This window comes from Orcinus orca, chromosome 6, assembly GCF_937001465.1.
Source record: "Orcinus orca chromosome 6, mOrcOrc1.1, whole genome shotgun sequence".
Taxonomy (NCBI): Eukaryota; Metazoa; Chordata; class Mammalia; order Artiodactyla; family Delphinidae; genus Orcinus; species Orcinus orca.
The window spans coordinates 83,349,729-83,366,809 of NC_064564.1; the positions used below are offsets into that span (position 1 = coordinate 83,349,729).

At 45.0% G+C, this 17,081-nt stretch overlaps 1 protein-coding gene across 1 annotated transcript; it reads right to left on the reverse strand.

The window, feature by feature from the left end:
* Positions 1–5,815: 5,815 nt before the first annotated feature.
* On the reverse strand, positions 5,816–13,240 carry SPATA31F3 (SPATA31 subfamily F member 3). The gene is made up of 5 exons (XM_033431051.2): positions 12,290–13,240; positions 11,749–11,819; positions 11,145–11,205; positions 10,116–10,222; positions 5,816–7,119 (listed from the first exon to the last, which is right to left on the reverse strand). The coding sequence occupies exons 1-5, from the start codon at positions 12,430–12,432 to the stop codon at positions 6,659–6,661; spliced, it is 843 nt and encodes a 280-aa protein (XP_033286942.2). The 5' UTR covers positions 12,433–13,240; the 3' UTR covers positions 5,816–6,658.
* Positions 13,241–17,081: the final 3,841 nt, after the last annotated feature.

The window sequence follows — 17,081 nt, forward strand, 5'->3', positions numbered from 1 at the left end:
CTTATGTGCATACAAAAACCTACACAAAAATATTTATAACAGCTTTACAACACAAACTTAGAAGCAACCAATATATCCTTCAATAGGTGAATGGCTAATCAAACTGTGGTAAATCTATACAATGAAACATTACTCAGCCTTAAAAAGAAATGAGTTATCAAGCCATTTAAGACGTGGAGGAAATACATATCGCTAAGTGAAAGAAGCAAAATGAAAAGGCTACATACTATGATTACAACTATATAATGTCTGGAAAAGGCAAAACTATGGAGACAATAAAAATATCAGTGGTCAACAAACAAAAATTCAAAAATGGGCAATGGACTTGAACAGAACATTCTCCAAAGAAGGTATGCAAATAGATATTAAGCACATGAAAAGATGCTCAACATCATTAGTCATTATAGAAATGCAAATCCAAACCACAATGAGATACCATTCCAAATCCATGATGATGGCTACTATCAAAAAAAAACAAAAACAGAAAATAACTGTTGGTGAGGATGTGGAAAATCTGGAACCCCTGTGTACTGCAGGTGGGAATGTAAAATGGTGCAGCTGCTGTGGAAAATAATTTGGCAGCAGTTCCTCTGAAAGTTAAACATAGAATTAACATATGATCCAGCAATTCCACTCCTAGGCATATACCTAAAGGAACTGAAAACGGGCTCAGACACCTGGTCACCAATGTTCAACAGCAGCATTTTTTGCAACAGCCAAAAGGTGGAACCAACACAAGTGTCCATCAATGGATAAACAGATAAACAAAATGCAATATATACATACAATAGACTATTATTTAGCCTAAAAAGTAACTGAATTCTGATACTTGCTACAACATGGATGAACCCTGAACACACTATGCTAAGCAAAATAAGCTAGACACAGAAGGGCAAATATTAACAAATGGGACCTCATTAAACTCAAAAGTTTTTGCACAGCAAAAGAAACCATAAACAAAACGAAAAGACAACCCACAGAACGGGGGAAAATATTTGCGAATGATACGACCAACAAGGGATTAATCTCCAAAATTTACAAACAGCTCATGCAGCTCAATAGCAAAAAAACAAACAACCCAATCAAAAAATGGGTAGAAGACCTCAACAGACATTTCTCCAAAGAAGATATACAGATGGCCAAGAGGCACATGAAAAGATGCTCAACATCGCTAATTATTAGAGAAATGCAAATCAAAACTATGAGATACCACCTTATACCAGTCAAAATGGCCATCATCAAAAAGCCTACAAACAATAAATGCTGGAGCGGCTGTAGAGAAAAAGGGAACCCTCCTACACTGTTGGTAGAAATGTAAATTGGTATAGTCACTATGGAGAACAGTATGGAGGTTCTTTAAGAGACTAAAAATAGAGCTACCATATCATCCAGCAATCCTACTCCTGGGCATATATCCGGAGAAAAACAAGATTTGAAAGGATACATGCACCCCAGTGTTCACTGCAGTGCTGTTTACAATAGCCAAGACATGGAAGCAACCTAAATATCCATCGACAGATGAAGGGATACAGAAGATGTGGTACATATTGGGTTGGCCAAAAAGTTCGTTCAGGTTTTTCTGTAACATCATACGGAAAAACCCAAATGAACTTTTTGGCCAATCCAATACATACAATGGAATATTACTCAGCCATTGAAAAGAATGAAACAATGCCGTTTGCAGCAACATGGACGGAGCTGGAGATTATCATACTAAGTGAAGTAAGTCAGAGAAAAACAAATATCACATGATACCGCTTATATGTGGAATCTTAAAAATTACACAAATGAACGTATTTACAAAACAGAAACAGACTCACAGACTTAGAAAACAAACTTATGGTTACCGGGGTGGGGGAAGGGATAGATTGGGAGTTTGGGATTGACAGGTACATACTGCTATATTTAAAATAGATAACCAACAAGGACCTACTGCATAGCACAGGGAACTCCGCTCAATACTCCGTAATAACCTAAATGGGAGAAGAATTTGAAAAATAATAGATACATGTATAACTGAATCACTTTGTTGTACACCTGAAACTAACACAACATTGTCAACTATACTCCAATATAAAATAAAAATTAAAAAGAAAAAGATCAATGGTTGCCAGGGCTTTGGGGGAAGGGAGAAAGGGATGAATAGGTGGAACAAAGGGGATTTTTAGGGCAATGAAACTCTTCTGATACTGTAATGGTGGATATATGTCATAAAACCCATATATAACACAAATAGTGAACCCTAACAAAAGCTATGGATGTTAGTATTGTCTTATCAGTTTTAACAAATGTACCACACTAAATGCACGATGTTAGTAATAGGGAAAACTGTGTATGTGACCAAGGATGAGGAAGTATATGGGAACTCTGTACATGCTGCCTAATATTTCTGCAAACCTAAAACCGCTCTCTAAAAGTCTATTAATATTTTTTACATTAGGTGCAGACAAATACTGTTTGATTCCACTCATACAAGGTACCTAGAATAGTCAAATTCATAGTGTCAGAAAGTACACTGGTAGATGCCAGGGGCTGGGGGTGTGGAGGTGGGGAGTGGGAATGGGGAGTTAGTGTTTAATGGGGATAGAGTTTCAGTTTAGGAAGGTGAAAAATTCAGGAAATGGATGATGGTGAGAGTTGCATAACAATGTCAATGTACTTAGTGCCACTGAACTGTACAGTTAAATATGGTTAAAGTAGTATGTTTTACATTATGTGACTTTTACCACAGTAAAAAAAAATTTTTTAAGTCTGTTAATATTTTTTATATGAGACTATAACATGGATATTTTTGTAACTTGCTTTTTTCCACTACTATGTTCATATATTATTAACATATTTCCAGGGATTCAGCCTGGACAGGGTGGCGATGGGAAAGTTAGTCAAGGATAGAGATGAGGCTGTGGAAGGAGGATGATTCAGAGGATGTGGGAATTTAGGGGCAGGGGATGTTTTATTCAAAAGACCCACAGAGGAGAGGGACTAGAATTTGAGTGGACCAACAGACTAACTAAGCCCTTGAGTCTGAGCGTCTCCAGCAAGCTGGGAATTCGAGCAGGGCAGGGAATTTCAGTTCACGCTCAGGGAGTCCCAGTCCCCTGCTGGCAAGAGACTGGCATGACAGGATTGAGCAAGTCACTCCTGAGCTCAGCAACAACCTTCCTGCTAGGGTGGAGTGAGCAGGTACAAAAGACAAGCAATCTTGATGGTCAGTTGTCTGAAATTTCCGTAACAGGACTCTGCTGAGGCACGTGGGAGCCTGTGAGGGACCATGGGAAGGCTGGTCCACTTAAGCCAGGATGTGTGCACATTAACCTTGGCTTCCCACCTGACGCTGCTGTGACCCTTCTGAGTCACATTCCTTCGCCTGGGCACCCTCCTGCATGGCTCTCAGCCCAACTCCCACCAGGCAGGGAGGATGTGCCTGTCACAAGACTTCCTATGATCTTTGGGGATGTTTTAGGAAAACACCGAAGAGTGTGGTTCAGTCAGTCTAGGCCCTGTGTCCCTCACCCTGGGGGCCACAATAGGGGCTGGGCCCCCAACCCTTAGGCACAGAATCACCATTCAGGGACTTCCCTGGTGGCGTAGTAGTTAAGAATCCGCCCGCCAATGCAGGGGACACAGGTTCAAGCCATGGTCCAGGAAGATCCCACATGACATGGAGCAACTAAGCCCATGCGCCACAACTACTGAGCTTACGTGCTCCGCAACAAGAGAAGCCAGCGCAACGAGAAGCCTGTGTACCGCAACGAAGAGTAGCCCCCACTCGACGCAACTAGAGAAAGCCCGTATGCAGCAACGAAGACTCAACGCAGCCAAAATAAATAAATAAACAGAAATTGTTAAAAAAAAAAAAAAAAAAGAATCACCATTCAGAAGAGGGACACATTCATGCTTCTTCCCATCTGGCTTTTCTGCATCCTGCTAGCAGTGGATACACTTTGCTAAGTGTTGAGTCCTATCAGAGGAAGAGATTCCTGCCCCTGCCTCCTGGTTTGATGGTATGTTGAGCCATCCTGGATTTCCTTAGGAAACAGTGAGGCGGGGGCATCTCACAGTCCCCCATACCACACCATGAGGAAGCCACAGCACTTCCTGCCCTTACTCTCTCCTCTGTGGTAGGTCAGATGGTGGGAATGCAGAGGAGAGGTGCCACCTTCTGAGAGGAATGAGGTGTCCAAAACAGAGTTCCCTCCCATCCACTCAGGGCAGCCTCTTTGTCTTTCTGCGTCCCAGTCTCTCCTCCCACCCCCAAACATGCCTGGTGTCTGAACACTAGGATGCCACACCTGCCCCCTTTCTGTGTCCCTAGTCCCATCCTCTTCCTCATGTTCTGTGCATCTAGAGTTTCTCTGTGATCTCTCTTGCTGATCCAGTGTTCCAAGGGCACATTCAACCACCCTTTTATACCCACACGGGCCCTCAGTTGGCCACCAACTCCTAGGCCCTAATAGAAACTTGCCATGGTAACTTCCAGAATCTACCTCTACTTCTGCCTCCAGCTTTGGTTCTCCATACTACTCCTTCCACCCCACAGCCATGGTACCTTCCCAGATCCTCACTTACCCTTTTGAGTCTTTGCCCAAATTCTGTTACATGTGAGCGAAACCCTTCTTCTCCTAATACACAAAGTCTTACCTCATTAATGCTTCCTTCTTTCTACTAACCACCAGCAAAGTGTCTGTGCTTTTTCCAAGGCCATCTCATGAACTTGGACATTCACTCCCATCCCCTCACCTCTACACCACTACATGGCTCCAGCAGTTCTCCCTGCATCATCAGTTTACCCCTCCTCGACTGCATCATTTCTGTCAACATCCAACATCTTATGTCTCTCATCTTTAAAAAAAAAAAAAAAAAAAAAAAAAACCCTCTCTGGGTTCCACTTCCTCCTACAGCTCTAGCCCCATTTTTCTGCACCTCTGTGGAACAAACCTCCTTTGAAGGAATTGATTACACTTGCTATCACCACACTTGCTATCACCAATTGCTCTCCTCTCATTCTCTCTTGAATCCATTCCACTTCACCTCCATCACACGCGAGTCTGTTCTTCTCAAGGCCATGAGTGATGTCTGTGCTGCTAAATCTAGTGGTCAACTCCACACCCTCATCTTACTTGGCCAATTCACAACTTTTCGTGCAATTGATCATTTTCTCCTTGCAATATGACAGTATGCCACACTTTTCTGGATTTCCTCCTTCCTCCCTGGCTCCTGCTTTTCAGTCTCCTCTGCTTACTTGTTCCTCTTTTTCTTCCCAATTTCTTAACGTTGGAATGTCCCAGAGCCAAGTCCTTAGATCTCTCCTTCATTGATACTCATTCCTTTGGTAACCTTATCTGGTCCCACAATTATACATCCATCTCTCCATCTCTTTCTCTCTCTCTCCAGCCAGGACGCTCCCTGAGCACTATAAGGCTTCTGTGTTGAGAACAGACTGTTGGAGATATGGTCTCAGGAAGAAGCAGGAGACTGTGAAACTATTGTAGTATTAGTAGCAGCAGAGGAGGTAAGACAAGGTCATTTTCTGAATTTTGAAGGTAGAGACAACAGGATTTACTAATAGACCAGAAGCAGATTGTTAGATGCAAAAGTCATGGCTGACACCAATATTTCTGGTCTGAACAACTGGCAAGAGAAAGGTGCCATTAACTGATGTGGAAGCAGGTTTGGTATGTGTGATTGGGTGGTGGTGGTGGTCTGGGGAATCAGTTCACTTTTGAAACAAATACTGGACATCCGAGTATATACACTTTTGATTAGACAATTTGGGCATATGAGACTGTCTACCCCATAAGATAATGATCTGCATGGAGGCAAGGCCAGTGTCTAGGTGACTGTTGTGTCTGGCATAGTTCCTGGCACACAGTAAGTACTCAAACATTTTAACTGTTGAATGCAAGATGCCTCTCGAAGTCATTTTTATTGTGACTCTTTGGAGACATTATCATCAACTGATTTTCATTCTAGGAGGCATTTATTCCATGCAGCTGAAAGGCAGTGGGGGGTCAAACAGGTAACAGGGCTACAGCAAGCTCCCAGATGGGTTACCCCTTAAAATCTAATCAATAACAACAGGGTGCAGAGAGGGGAGATTCTATCAATTGCTTCTGACATCTATCATATTAGCTATGTGCCTTTGATAAACACAAAGCACCTCTTCAAGAATGAAGCACTCTTAACACTCCTCTAAAAACCTTCCCTCCGGATTGTGGGAATATATAAAAGTTATCAATGAATTGTGCCTGTGGGCCAAAAGTGCACTGGATTCTTGGCTTCTACTTCTTGTACTACGTCATGCACACTTTGCTCCTCTGGGGCCCAAAGACAACACGGGAAGCCATGACAGAAGTCAAGCCTGATCTTTACCTCCAATGCATCTTAGATGAGGGTCTTCCTTCTCTGCTCAGGTCCCTTTATCCACAGTCCAGGGTGGAGCTGAAAGAGTTGTGTGGAATGCTGGCCCATTTGTAAAATGGGTTTAAGCTCCCATACCATATGGGAAGTACAATCTACCTCCTCTACTTTCTCCGTCACATATCACATTAAAAACAAAGAGGCACAAACAGGTGGTTCTTTGCTTAGAGGTACACAGTATATTTGGAGAGGGCCCTGCCTCACCTGCATATTAATGGAATGATGATGACAGCCTTCTTCAGGAGGATGCAGAAGTTTGGGAACCTATGAACTCCTTTTTCCTGGACTGGGTATTCTCCTTGTATAGACAAGTGCCTTCTGCTGAGGTGAGAGTTGAGACATGGGATGGATTTTCTGGCTGAGTGGCACAAGTCAGCTGAGGACAGTGCTTGGAGCTGTTGCAGGAAAGGCGCAGGAACCAGGATTGGCTGGACTGAAGGGAGTGTCGCTGGAACTCACTGTCTAGGCACTGGAGGACATCAAAGAAGGCCACATCTTCCTCCTCCTTCTCTGACTGAGCTCCCTTCACAGGGCATTTGGTGGGAGGTGGTCTCTTCTCAACATTTTCTGTCTTGGTTTTGGCCACCTTCTCATCCTTAGAGAGGAGAATGGATTCCTTATGCCCTTGACCTTTCACCTTGGGGTTAATCCAGTGTGTAAAATGCTTCATCTTATTTCCCAGTCCAGCTTCTGCAGCTTCTGTAAGGGTAGGGCTCTTGTGAGTATGGGCTGTCTTTACCAGACCCTGCTCTTGGCCCTACAAAGTGCGGCCCTACAAATTTTGGCCCTGCAAAGCTTGGATCTGAAAAATGTGGCTCCTTTAAATGCTGGACTTGCAAAATGTGGGCCAGCAAGTTGGTCCTGTAAGATCTGGCCCTTTAAGCCCTGAACACTCCAGATCTGACATTCTCAGGAATCCTTGTTTGGGTGAGGCCATTCAACTTGCCCTAACAGCCTTATAGACTATTCTTATCTGGTCCTTTTGTCCCAAGGAATCCTGGAGGATGCTCTAGGAACTCAAGGTAAAGGGAGAAGCTGGTGAAGGTACTGACAGGGGGCACTAAGCTGACAGGATGGAGATGGTAGCTCTAAAGATCCAGACAGATCCTTGCTAGTCCCTACTCACTCAACACAACCATCCTGGCCAAACTTAAATTTTACCTGAGAAAGATCCTGGAGATACATTTGGGAAGTCAGGGGCTCTGGGGGTTCTACTTAGAAGTGTCCCTACTGGAACCTTGGCAGGGTAGATGTTCTCTCTGGTTGGAGAGAGCCTCGGCGCTGCACCCCCTTCTCTGTGATTCTCTGATGCTTTGAGTTACCCTGGGTCCTCTGTTCTCCCTGCTGGTGCAGGGAGTTATTCTCACCTTTGCAGAGGCCTGGGGCTCAGGGATCTTCCAGGCAGGGGTTGTTCACACTGGCCTCCAGCTGAACACAAGCACCTGGGCCTCTGTTATGTCCCCACTGGGCTGTGAGATCCTGGAGGCCCATGGGAAGAACCATTAGGACTGCTCTGGAACTAGCTTGCTTTTGGTTCTGCTGTACTGCACAGGATTTATACACTGCTGCTTACATGAGATTGAGCCAGAGACTCTGTTGGGCCCCCAACAGGCCCAGGCACCATCTTTGTGATTGGAGATTGGCTAGTGAGAGCCATGGCCAGAGCCATGGCCTTGGAGAGTGCCACAGTACAAAGAGCCCACCGTTCTGACAGGAAGGCCAAAACTTGTCTCCAGTTTCTCAAAGCCTCCCTGGGAGGGCACCTGGGTAGGTGCTAATCAAGGTGATCAGTAACAGCGTCTGGTGAGGCTTACTGCTGCCGGTTAAGGCCTGTCAGTATTCAGGGTGTCACTTCCTAGTCCATGTAGGGACTGATGGCTGCCTCTATGTCTTAAGGGCTTACTTTCCGGGGTGCAAGGGAGCCGAGTTGCTGCCAGGGCCCCTGGAATTCTGCAGACCCAGTGATTTGAGTCCCAACCGCTGCAGATGTGGGCAGGGACAATCCCCTAGCAGATCCTCTCATATTTTTAGCCAATATGGCTCTACAACATCACCATGGCCTGGGAAGCAACTGTGGGCTGGCACTACTGGCCACAATAGATCAGAAGAGGCCACTATCCCCTCTGGCCTCTGGGTCTGCAGGCTAGGGGACACTCACCCTGGTCAGTGTGCTGCACTGGGGCAGGGGCTGCTGGCCAGCAGGGCATAGAAGCAACTGGATGGACTGCTGGATCTTCTGGGGCAGACCCCAGCAATAGTAAATCAAACAGCCAAATCAACCACTTCTGAAGGTGGAACTCCACCAGCTCAGGGCATGCTCCAGGAAAATACTACCTTGCTCTTGAGGACTGAAATGGGCTTCCCCAAACAGGTAGGCCCCTAAGTCTCAGGAGACAGGCTTCAGCATGTCTCAGGGCTTATGCTGTATGGTTCTATGCATCTACAGAGATCTCTGGGCAACAGCTGGCAAGCCCCACAGAAGCTGGAGCTGCCTTTGAAGCGAAGGTGCCACTGCAAGGCTTCACACTTGGCCAGAGTCAGAAATGGGACATTGACATAGGCTTGTTAATAGAAAGATGAAGAAGCCCAAATTCAGGTATGTGGGAAGAAGGTGGGTCTAACTGAGGTAAGAGGAAATTTTAGACAGTTTGGAGATTAACAAATCATTGAAGAAAAAGAAACCAGGCTCCACTTTTGTGGCAAGATGTCTAGGGGTGGACCAGGGACTCAATGTGCATAAAAGAGGAACCATAGAAAGGTAGCTGTGTTCTGCTGCAGACAGGACACTGAGGCCTCAGCATGACCCCCAAGCAATGGACAGAGACCACTTATAAACTGAAAGATGATAGAGGGTAGAGCCAGAGTCACAGAGTTTGGGATTTGTTTGCAGTGACATCTGCACTGGTTCCATAGCGTATCCTTGAAAAACAGAAAGCTTGGGTGGACTTGCTTACCTCCCATGAACCCCAGGTCAGGGAGATAAAAGCCCATCTTTTCAACAGAGGCCTTAGAGGTAGCATTCATGATGAAAGAAATGGTAGTGTTTTCCCCCAGGCTTGGAAAATTTGGGGGCCGTGTGACATAAGTTGCCACAGGAATCTTCCACAGATCTTGGGAGCCCTCAGGTGCAGAAATGCATGCATTTATATACACATACTTAAAGATACATCAGGGATTTGGGGACACAGGAACATGAAATGAAGGGAATGAAAGGTCATGGGGTATTTTAGGTTTGTGAGCTTTGGGTTCAGGGAAAGAAAGGGAATCAGATATTCAAGGGCTGCTGGCCTTATTTCTCTGGAACACATTCAGAGTTCTCTTCTTCTTGTCTTGCTGGTTCACAGGAATCCTAGGCTCTTCAAGGCTTGAAGAAGACAGAGCTCCCACGTCCCAGGGTACCTCTGGCCCTTGACATTCCTGCCTTAGCTGCTGGTCGTCCGCCCAGTATTCGTGGATGCTGACTGCACTGGCAGACTTGGTGGTTGACTTAGTGGCTGACCTGGCAACTAACTGGGTTAAGGATTTCTGACTTGTTAGTTGTGACACTATGCGGGTTGCTGATGGAAGCGAAAGCTCTTTGGAGTGCAGGGAATCCTGACTCTGCTCAAAAGAGAGACTAGACGTGGACAAAACCTCTAGGCAAGAGAAGCCCTGCGATGTCCCCAAAGAAGTAGTGGTAGTCAGGGTGTTCTCACCCGATAGCAACTGCTGAATCTCCAGAGCCACAGCGTTGCAGGTTTGGCAGCAGGGATCTGCACACAGCAGCCGCCGCACACTCCCCTCCTGAGGAAGCCAGCCCTGGCTGGGAAGGGAAACGTGGCAACTGCTTGTTACTGATGGAATGACATCTGCCTCTTTTCAAGGGTGTGGCCTGGAGATTGGCCAGTAAGCTCTGCGTTCTACCCCCAGGTTGTTTTTGCCACGGCTATTCTCTAGAAACATTCAGCAGGTTAGGGCTAGCTAACTTGGGCAAAGTCTCAGACAACTGAAAGGAACGCATGGCCTTGAGAGCCTGGGAGGTGGGTGAGTTCTCTGCTGACCTGTGCTGAGTAGCTGAACTAGGAGAAGGCAACCAGGCAGATGGGGGAGCCAATGGTTAGCTGATGGCGCAGCACCAGGAACATCACCAGATAGAACCTGGAGTCAGCCTCGTTTGGGGCTACGGAGGTCCTTGTGGGAACTCTGCATTCTGGGGATTACAGGGCATACACAACATCTCTTGGAAGACAATCCCTATTCTCTAGAGATCTTAAGAGGGGGACAATATGACAAGCTCCTGCCTGAGGGCTGTCCCAGGAACTGGCCTCCCTGAAGACAAAACCAGAGGAGGTATGTCAGCAGGGTCCAGGGGTCTGCCCTTGAAAGGGTCTAGCTGTAAAGAGAATATGAAAATGATGACTGATCTATGCACTTAATTAATTATCTATCCTCCTAACTTGTCTTGTGGTTGAGTGAAAACCCATGTAGTTTTAAATCCTGCACTAGTCAAATCCTGAATTCCAGGACCTTTGTGAGCCTAGCCCAGAGCAGAACTGCAGGACTCCTGTCTCCTGAGGCGTCTGATCCCACCCTCTCCTCTGGGAACCCCCAACCAGTGTCCAGGCTCCACTGTGTCTGGCTACGTCCCAGCCATTATGCTCCTCCCCAACCCTGCCCCAGGCCAAGCGGAGAAATGATCACAGGCCAGGCTGGGAGTTGGGAGACTGCAAAGAGCAAGAGATCACCTTCTCATGACAGAGAGCAGCTCCCACGGCTTCTCAGCTTCTTCCCGGGAATGTCTCCTAGCTGAGAAACCAGGAGACAGTGTTACATGGAACGGGAGAGGATTCAGGGACATCCTACAGGAAGCTGGAGACCTTTGAATGACAGGAGACGGCAAACCCCAACAGCCAGTGCTCTGAGGCACGTCTGACTACAACTTAACCAGGTATGATGTGCTCTCCTGGACCTAATCTCCTTTGACCTTCACAACCACACTATGAGTGAGACAGCATCATCATGCCCATTTTATGGATAACAAGACTGAGAGCAGAAGTGACGTCCACTGGGTTATAAAACTAGTAAATGACACAGTTAAGGACAGAGCCCTTACTTCCTCACTCCCCTACTTCCTCTTCACTCCCAGGGGTAAGGTGGAGAATTCTGGAACATTCCCAGGCTCTGATTTCCCACCCAAAAAAGTCTTCTGGGAGAATCTGTCAACTTGGGGAAATTGGGCCTTCAGTGGTTAGAGCACCTGGTGCCTGGCACCAGGGGTCATTGAGGGACAGGGCTCATGGGAGCCTCACCCACAGTGGAGAGAAGTCAGAGCAGAGACTGGAACGTTACCTCTTGATGTTTTATCTTTAGCCCTTTGTTTGACTCTCCAGTGATGCTTAAAGGCAAAAGACAGTGTGAAGCTGGGGTGCTCTCTTCTTTTCATGTCTAAACTGAGACAAAACTTGCAAATATTTCCCAAGCTTTTTCTGTGTTCCAATTTTACACATTCTCCTACCTTTATTTTTCCTACTCTACCTTTTTCACACCATCATTTCCTTTCTCTTATTTCTGATTCATTTTTAGGCTCTTCATACTCCATACCTCCACCCCCATTCCCTGAACAAGTTCTGTGGAGAGATCAGGATAAGACAAGAGAAAGGGAGGAACGGTGGTACAGTAGCCGAAGGACCTTAGCCATCCAAGGCCCTAAATGTCCACCAACCAGAGGAATCACCCAAATATGAAGCTGTTCTGGGATCCAGTGAGGAAACTTATTCCATTAAAAAAAAAAAAAACAGGGGTAAGGGGTTAAGGGTAACAAGAGACAGTGAGGGGATAAAACCTTGATCAAGGCTTAATTGGTTCACTTGTGGTCATAGTGTTTCCCTACCCAGCAGCGCTCCTGTTAGGTCCCAATCTTAAATCTTGGTGATTCTTTCTCACTTGCCAAATAATTAATGGAATAATGATGATGGAACCATAAGTGTAAAGAGGATATGCAACATCCCACAGAATAAAGGTAGGCCTCAACATAATCTAAACCTCACTAGCCATCCCCCTTTCTAGGCTTCCTAGGCTTTCAGGGTCTTAGAACCTAATGCCTCCAAATTCTAGACCTATCGTCTCTGCCTCACAGAGCACAGAACCAGACCAGTAGACTGCATCAAAAAGCCCTCCTGTTTCCCGTCATGCATAGCATCACAGACCTTTATTTGTCTAGGAGAAACTCATGTGACACAGTGCAGAGCCTGAGCCTAAAGGTGCCAAGTCACAGGAAGCAAATACTCTTTCATGCTCTATTCTCTATATCCTGTTGGCTCAGCCTTCTTCTTTCAGATAATAGTCTGGCATCTATCCCCAGATAACTGAGTCTTTATGTACACTGCATGCCCTAAAACAGAGACAGTGGCTACTGTCTCTCTTCCTCCTACTACAAAGGAACTCCATGAACTATATCACCTGTACTGGGAAGATAACTAGAAAACACACAAGAGGACAGTGCACACATTGTCTTGTTAAGTCTTGGACAGTGAAGGTTTTGATGCCACAGGCAATAGGTAGTCAGTATCAAGAGGTTCAGGAAACAACAGTGATTAATGTGACAAGAAAAGGACATAGCTTCTGTTCTTTTAAATAACTTACTGAAGAGTTAAAGAAGGAGTCCTCCCAGTCTCATTCCCTAAGCTGGACAGTGTCAAAGGTACAAAAACATTTGAGTTATGTTACCTGCCTGCTCTCAAGACACTTAAAAACCTAGTTTCAAAGACAAGATTAATTCACAATCAAGAACCCACCTTATTAAGAGTTGAATCAAGAACCAGCCTTACTAGGAGTTGGGAAAGAGAGGTGTAGGGAGTTATTTAATGGGTACAAAGCTTCTGTATGGGATGATGAAAAAGTTCTGAAAATGGATGGTGGTGATGGCTGCACAGCACTGTGAATGTCCTTAATGTCAGGGACAAGTACTCTTAAAAGTGGTTAAAATAGTAAAGTTTATATTGAGTATATTTTACCACAATTTAAAAAACAAAAGGCCAAGAAAACCCAATTGTTAGCATGAGGGTTTTTTTTGCTACCTATAAGGAAGAATATTCTGAAAATAATTTGGCAAAATAATGGATTAGTGAATGTTTTTCCTAAATGTCCTTTTTTACAGAACAAAATAAATACAAAATAGATCCTTACATTTAAGATAATTTAAGAAGAGTCTCACCATGAAGACGGGATGAATTTGAGCCATTTCAACATCTTTCCTGAACTTGTAAATTCCATAATACAGGAATGAGAAGACTTTTCCAACTATAGAGCACTGAATGACAGGTTAACAATAATCAGTGAAAAAGCATCTTGCATCAGCTTTTTAGCAGTAGATCAAGATACGTACAAAGTGGCTTGAATCTTTTATTACTGTTGTTATTCCTACCAAACCAAGCTCCGGCTTCCTGCAGCTGCTGCCGGCCTCTGCGCTGCTGCAAAGGTTCTCAGTCTCCCGTTAATCTGACCCGGTATGGCACTGCGCGGTACTTGGGGTCCTCCTTCCCTGGACTATGAATGTAGGTAATTAATAAACTTCATTCAGTCTTATAGGTCCAGTGTCAGATGTTGCTCGTTCGGCCATCCCCAGAACCCCAGGGTTACCAATGGGATGAAGAGGAGGTGCATAGGACACCATATCTCCTACACAACCAGCTCCTGCTTCCTGCAGCTACTGCTGCAACACTGCTTAGTCTCCCATTAGCCTGACCTCTTTGCCCCAGACAAAATCACCAAATTTGGCAACATTGGCACCAGCTCCAACGAGTATACTATTTACTTAACAGATAATCCACAGCCACTGTCATCCCACTAAACTGTTAAAACCATATGCTGCAAACTGCTCTATAGCAACTTACCCACCCTTGCTCCTCTGTCTCAGAGCCGAGGTAGAGTCAAATGACAATCTTACGCCTTTCTGCAGAGTAGACTTTTAGTACTGCTTTATTTATTGATTTGGTACCCACTGACAGGGTGCTTGTGCGGATAGGACAGTGGGATCAGCCTCTTCCTAAACAAGGGCACATTCATGTAATGAACACACTATCGTTTTTCTTTTTTTAATGGGTCATTTCTTTTTCCTTTAATTTATTTATTTAATCTATTTATTTTTGGCTGCGTTGGGTCTTCGTTGCAGTGAGCAGGCCCCTCATTGCGGTGGCTTCTCTTGTTGCAGAGCACGGGCTCTAGACGCGCGGGCTTCAGTAGTTGTGGCATGCGGGCTCAGTAGTTGTGGCTCGTGGGCTCTAGAGCACAGTCTCAGTAGCTGTTGCACACGGGCTTAGTTGCTCTGTGGCATGTGGGATCTCCCCGGACCAGGGATCGAACCTGTGTCCCCTGCATTGGCAGGCGGATTCTTAACCACTACACCACCAGGGAAGTCCACACACTGTCTTTTTTTTTTTTTTTAAACATCTTTATTGGAGTATAAGTGCTTTACAATGGTGTGTTAGTTTCTGCTGTATAACAAAGTGAATCAACTATACGTATACATATATCCCCATATCCCCTCCCTCTTGCATCTCCCTCCCACCCTCCTTATCCCTCCCCTCTAGGTGGACACAAAGCACCGAGCTGATCTCCCTGTGCTATGCGGCTGCTTCCCACTAGCTACTTTACATTTGGTAGTGTATATATATGTCCATGCCGCTCTCTCACTTCGTCCCAGCTTACCCTTCCCTCTCCGTCCCAGCTTACCCTTCCCTCTCCCCGTGTCCTCAAGTCCATTCTCTATGTCTGCATCTTTATTCCTGTCCTGTCCCTAGGTTCTTCAGAACCAGTTTTTTTTTGTTTTTAGATTCCATATATATGTGTTAGCATACGGTATTTGTTTTTCTCTTTCTGACTTCCTTCACTCTGTATGATAGTCTCTAGGTCCATCCACCTCACTACAAATAACTCAATTTAGTTTCTTTTTATGGATGAGTAATATTCCATTGTATATATGTGCCACATCTTCTTTATCCATTCATCTGTCGATGGACACTTTAGGTTGCTTCCATGTCCTGGCTATTGTAAATAGTGCTGCAGTGAACATTGTGGTACATGACTCTTTTTGAATTATGGTTTTCTCAGGGTATATGCCCAGTAGTGGGATTGCTGGGCCAGTAGTGGGATTGCTGGGCCGTATGGTAGTTCTATTTTTAGTTTTTTAAGGACCCTCCATACTGTTCTCCATAGTGGCTGTATCAATTTACATTCCCACCAACAGTCAAGAGGGTTCCCTTTTCTCCACACCCTCTCCAGCATCTACTGTTTGTAGATTTTTTGATGATGGCCACTGTTGCTTTTAATGATGTGGGCATGGACCTTCAGCTTTGCCCTTCCTGCCTCATGGTTTATCGTGAACGGCAAACAAGGGAGATGAAGTACATCAAAGGCCTCTGTGGACTCTGGAGGGCTACACAACTGTAAAGGATTCAGATTCGTCTGTTTCTAGAAAACTTGCTAAAGCTGGACCCCGCTTGCATGATAATGCTACAGTGCCACAATTACTGTAATAGTAGAATTTCTTCAGGAAACTGTTCATGATTACTGATTCATATGCACCATGGGTCATATCACTGCCCGATAAAGAAAAATCCTGACAGGACACTGATGTGATTTTGTCCCTCCACACAAGCCTTACTTAGGAGTTTTGCTGTGTCTCATTCTCAGAAAACACTAGTGAATACCTTAGATGTCTCAGGTGATGGGGACAGAGGCATAGCTGCTTCCATTCAGAAGCAACATTTTTTATATGCTAGCATTTTTATTAATGCCCAAGAGTTGGACAGGAAGAGTTGGACACACCCCAGAGTAGTATCTGCAAGACCACCAGCGCTTCACAGCAGGTTACTACGCTACACAGAAGTGTAGCAAGCAGCTAGAGGCACTAGAGGGCAGCACTTGCCCACCCAATGAGTCCCGAGGACTCCGTTTCAGGAACTTTAAAAGGCCGTCTGTTCCAGTGGCTCTCAATCCTGGCCTTACATCACAATCACTGGGAAGCTTGTGAAAATATACATTTCCTGGCCTCACCCCAGACTTAATGAATCAGAATCTCTAGGGGCACAGTCTTTCAATCTATGTATTAAATAAGTGTCAAAAATAATCCTCAAGCAATAGAGCACTGGGCTTTGGGGTGTGTATTGGGGAGCAAATGGCCTCCAAAGAGCAACAATTCTTCCTCCCACCCAAGTTTTACTGAGATGTAATTGGCACATAACATTGTATTAGTTTAAGGGGAACAACATAATAATTTGATGTATGTAGGTATTGTGAAATGGTTACCACAATAAGTTAACATCCTTCACCTTAGAGTTATAATTTTTTTCTTATAATAAGAACTTTTAGGATCTACTCTTTCAGCAACTTTCAAATATATTAACTACCGTCACCAGGCTATACATTAGACCCCCAGAACTTATTACTCTTATAACTGGCATTTCGTCCCTTTTGATCACCTTCATCCATTTCTCCCATCCCCACTCCCTGACACTGGCAACCACCAATCTGTTCTCTATTTGAATGAGTTTGGTGTTTTTTTTAGATTCCATATATAAGTGAGATCACATAATATTTGTCTTTCTCTGTCTGACTTACTTCACTTAGCATAATGCTGTCAAGGTCCATCCGTGTTGTTGCAAATGGTAGGATTTCCTTCTTTT

Bases quoted from the DNA above. Each gene is read 5' to 3' on its own strand.
- SPATA31F3 (XM_033431051.2), bottom strand. From the start codon at position 12,432: ATGTTGAGGCCTACCTTTATTCTGTGGGATGTTGCATATCCTCTTTAC. The intron at 11,820-12,289 runs GTAGGGAAACAC...AGAGCACCCCAG, and splicing joins CCTAACAGGAGCGCTGCTGG to CTTCACACTGTCTTTTGCCT. The intron at 11,206-11,748 runs GTAACGTTCCAG...CTGGTTTCTCAG, and splicing joins TAAAGATAAAACATCAAGAG to CTAGGAGACATTCCCGGGAA.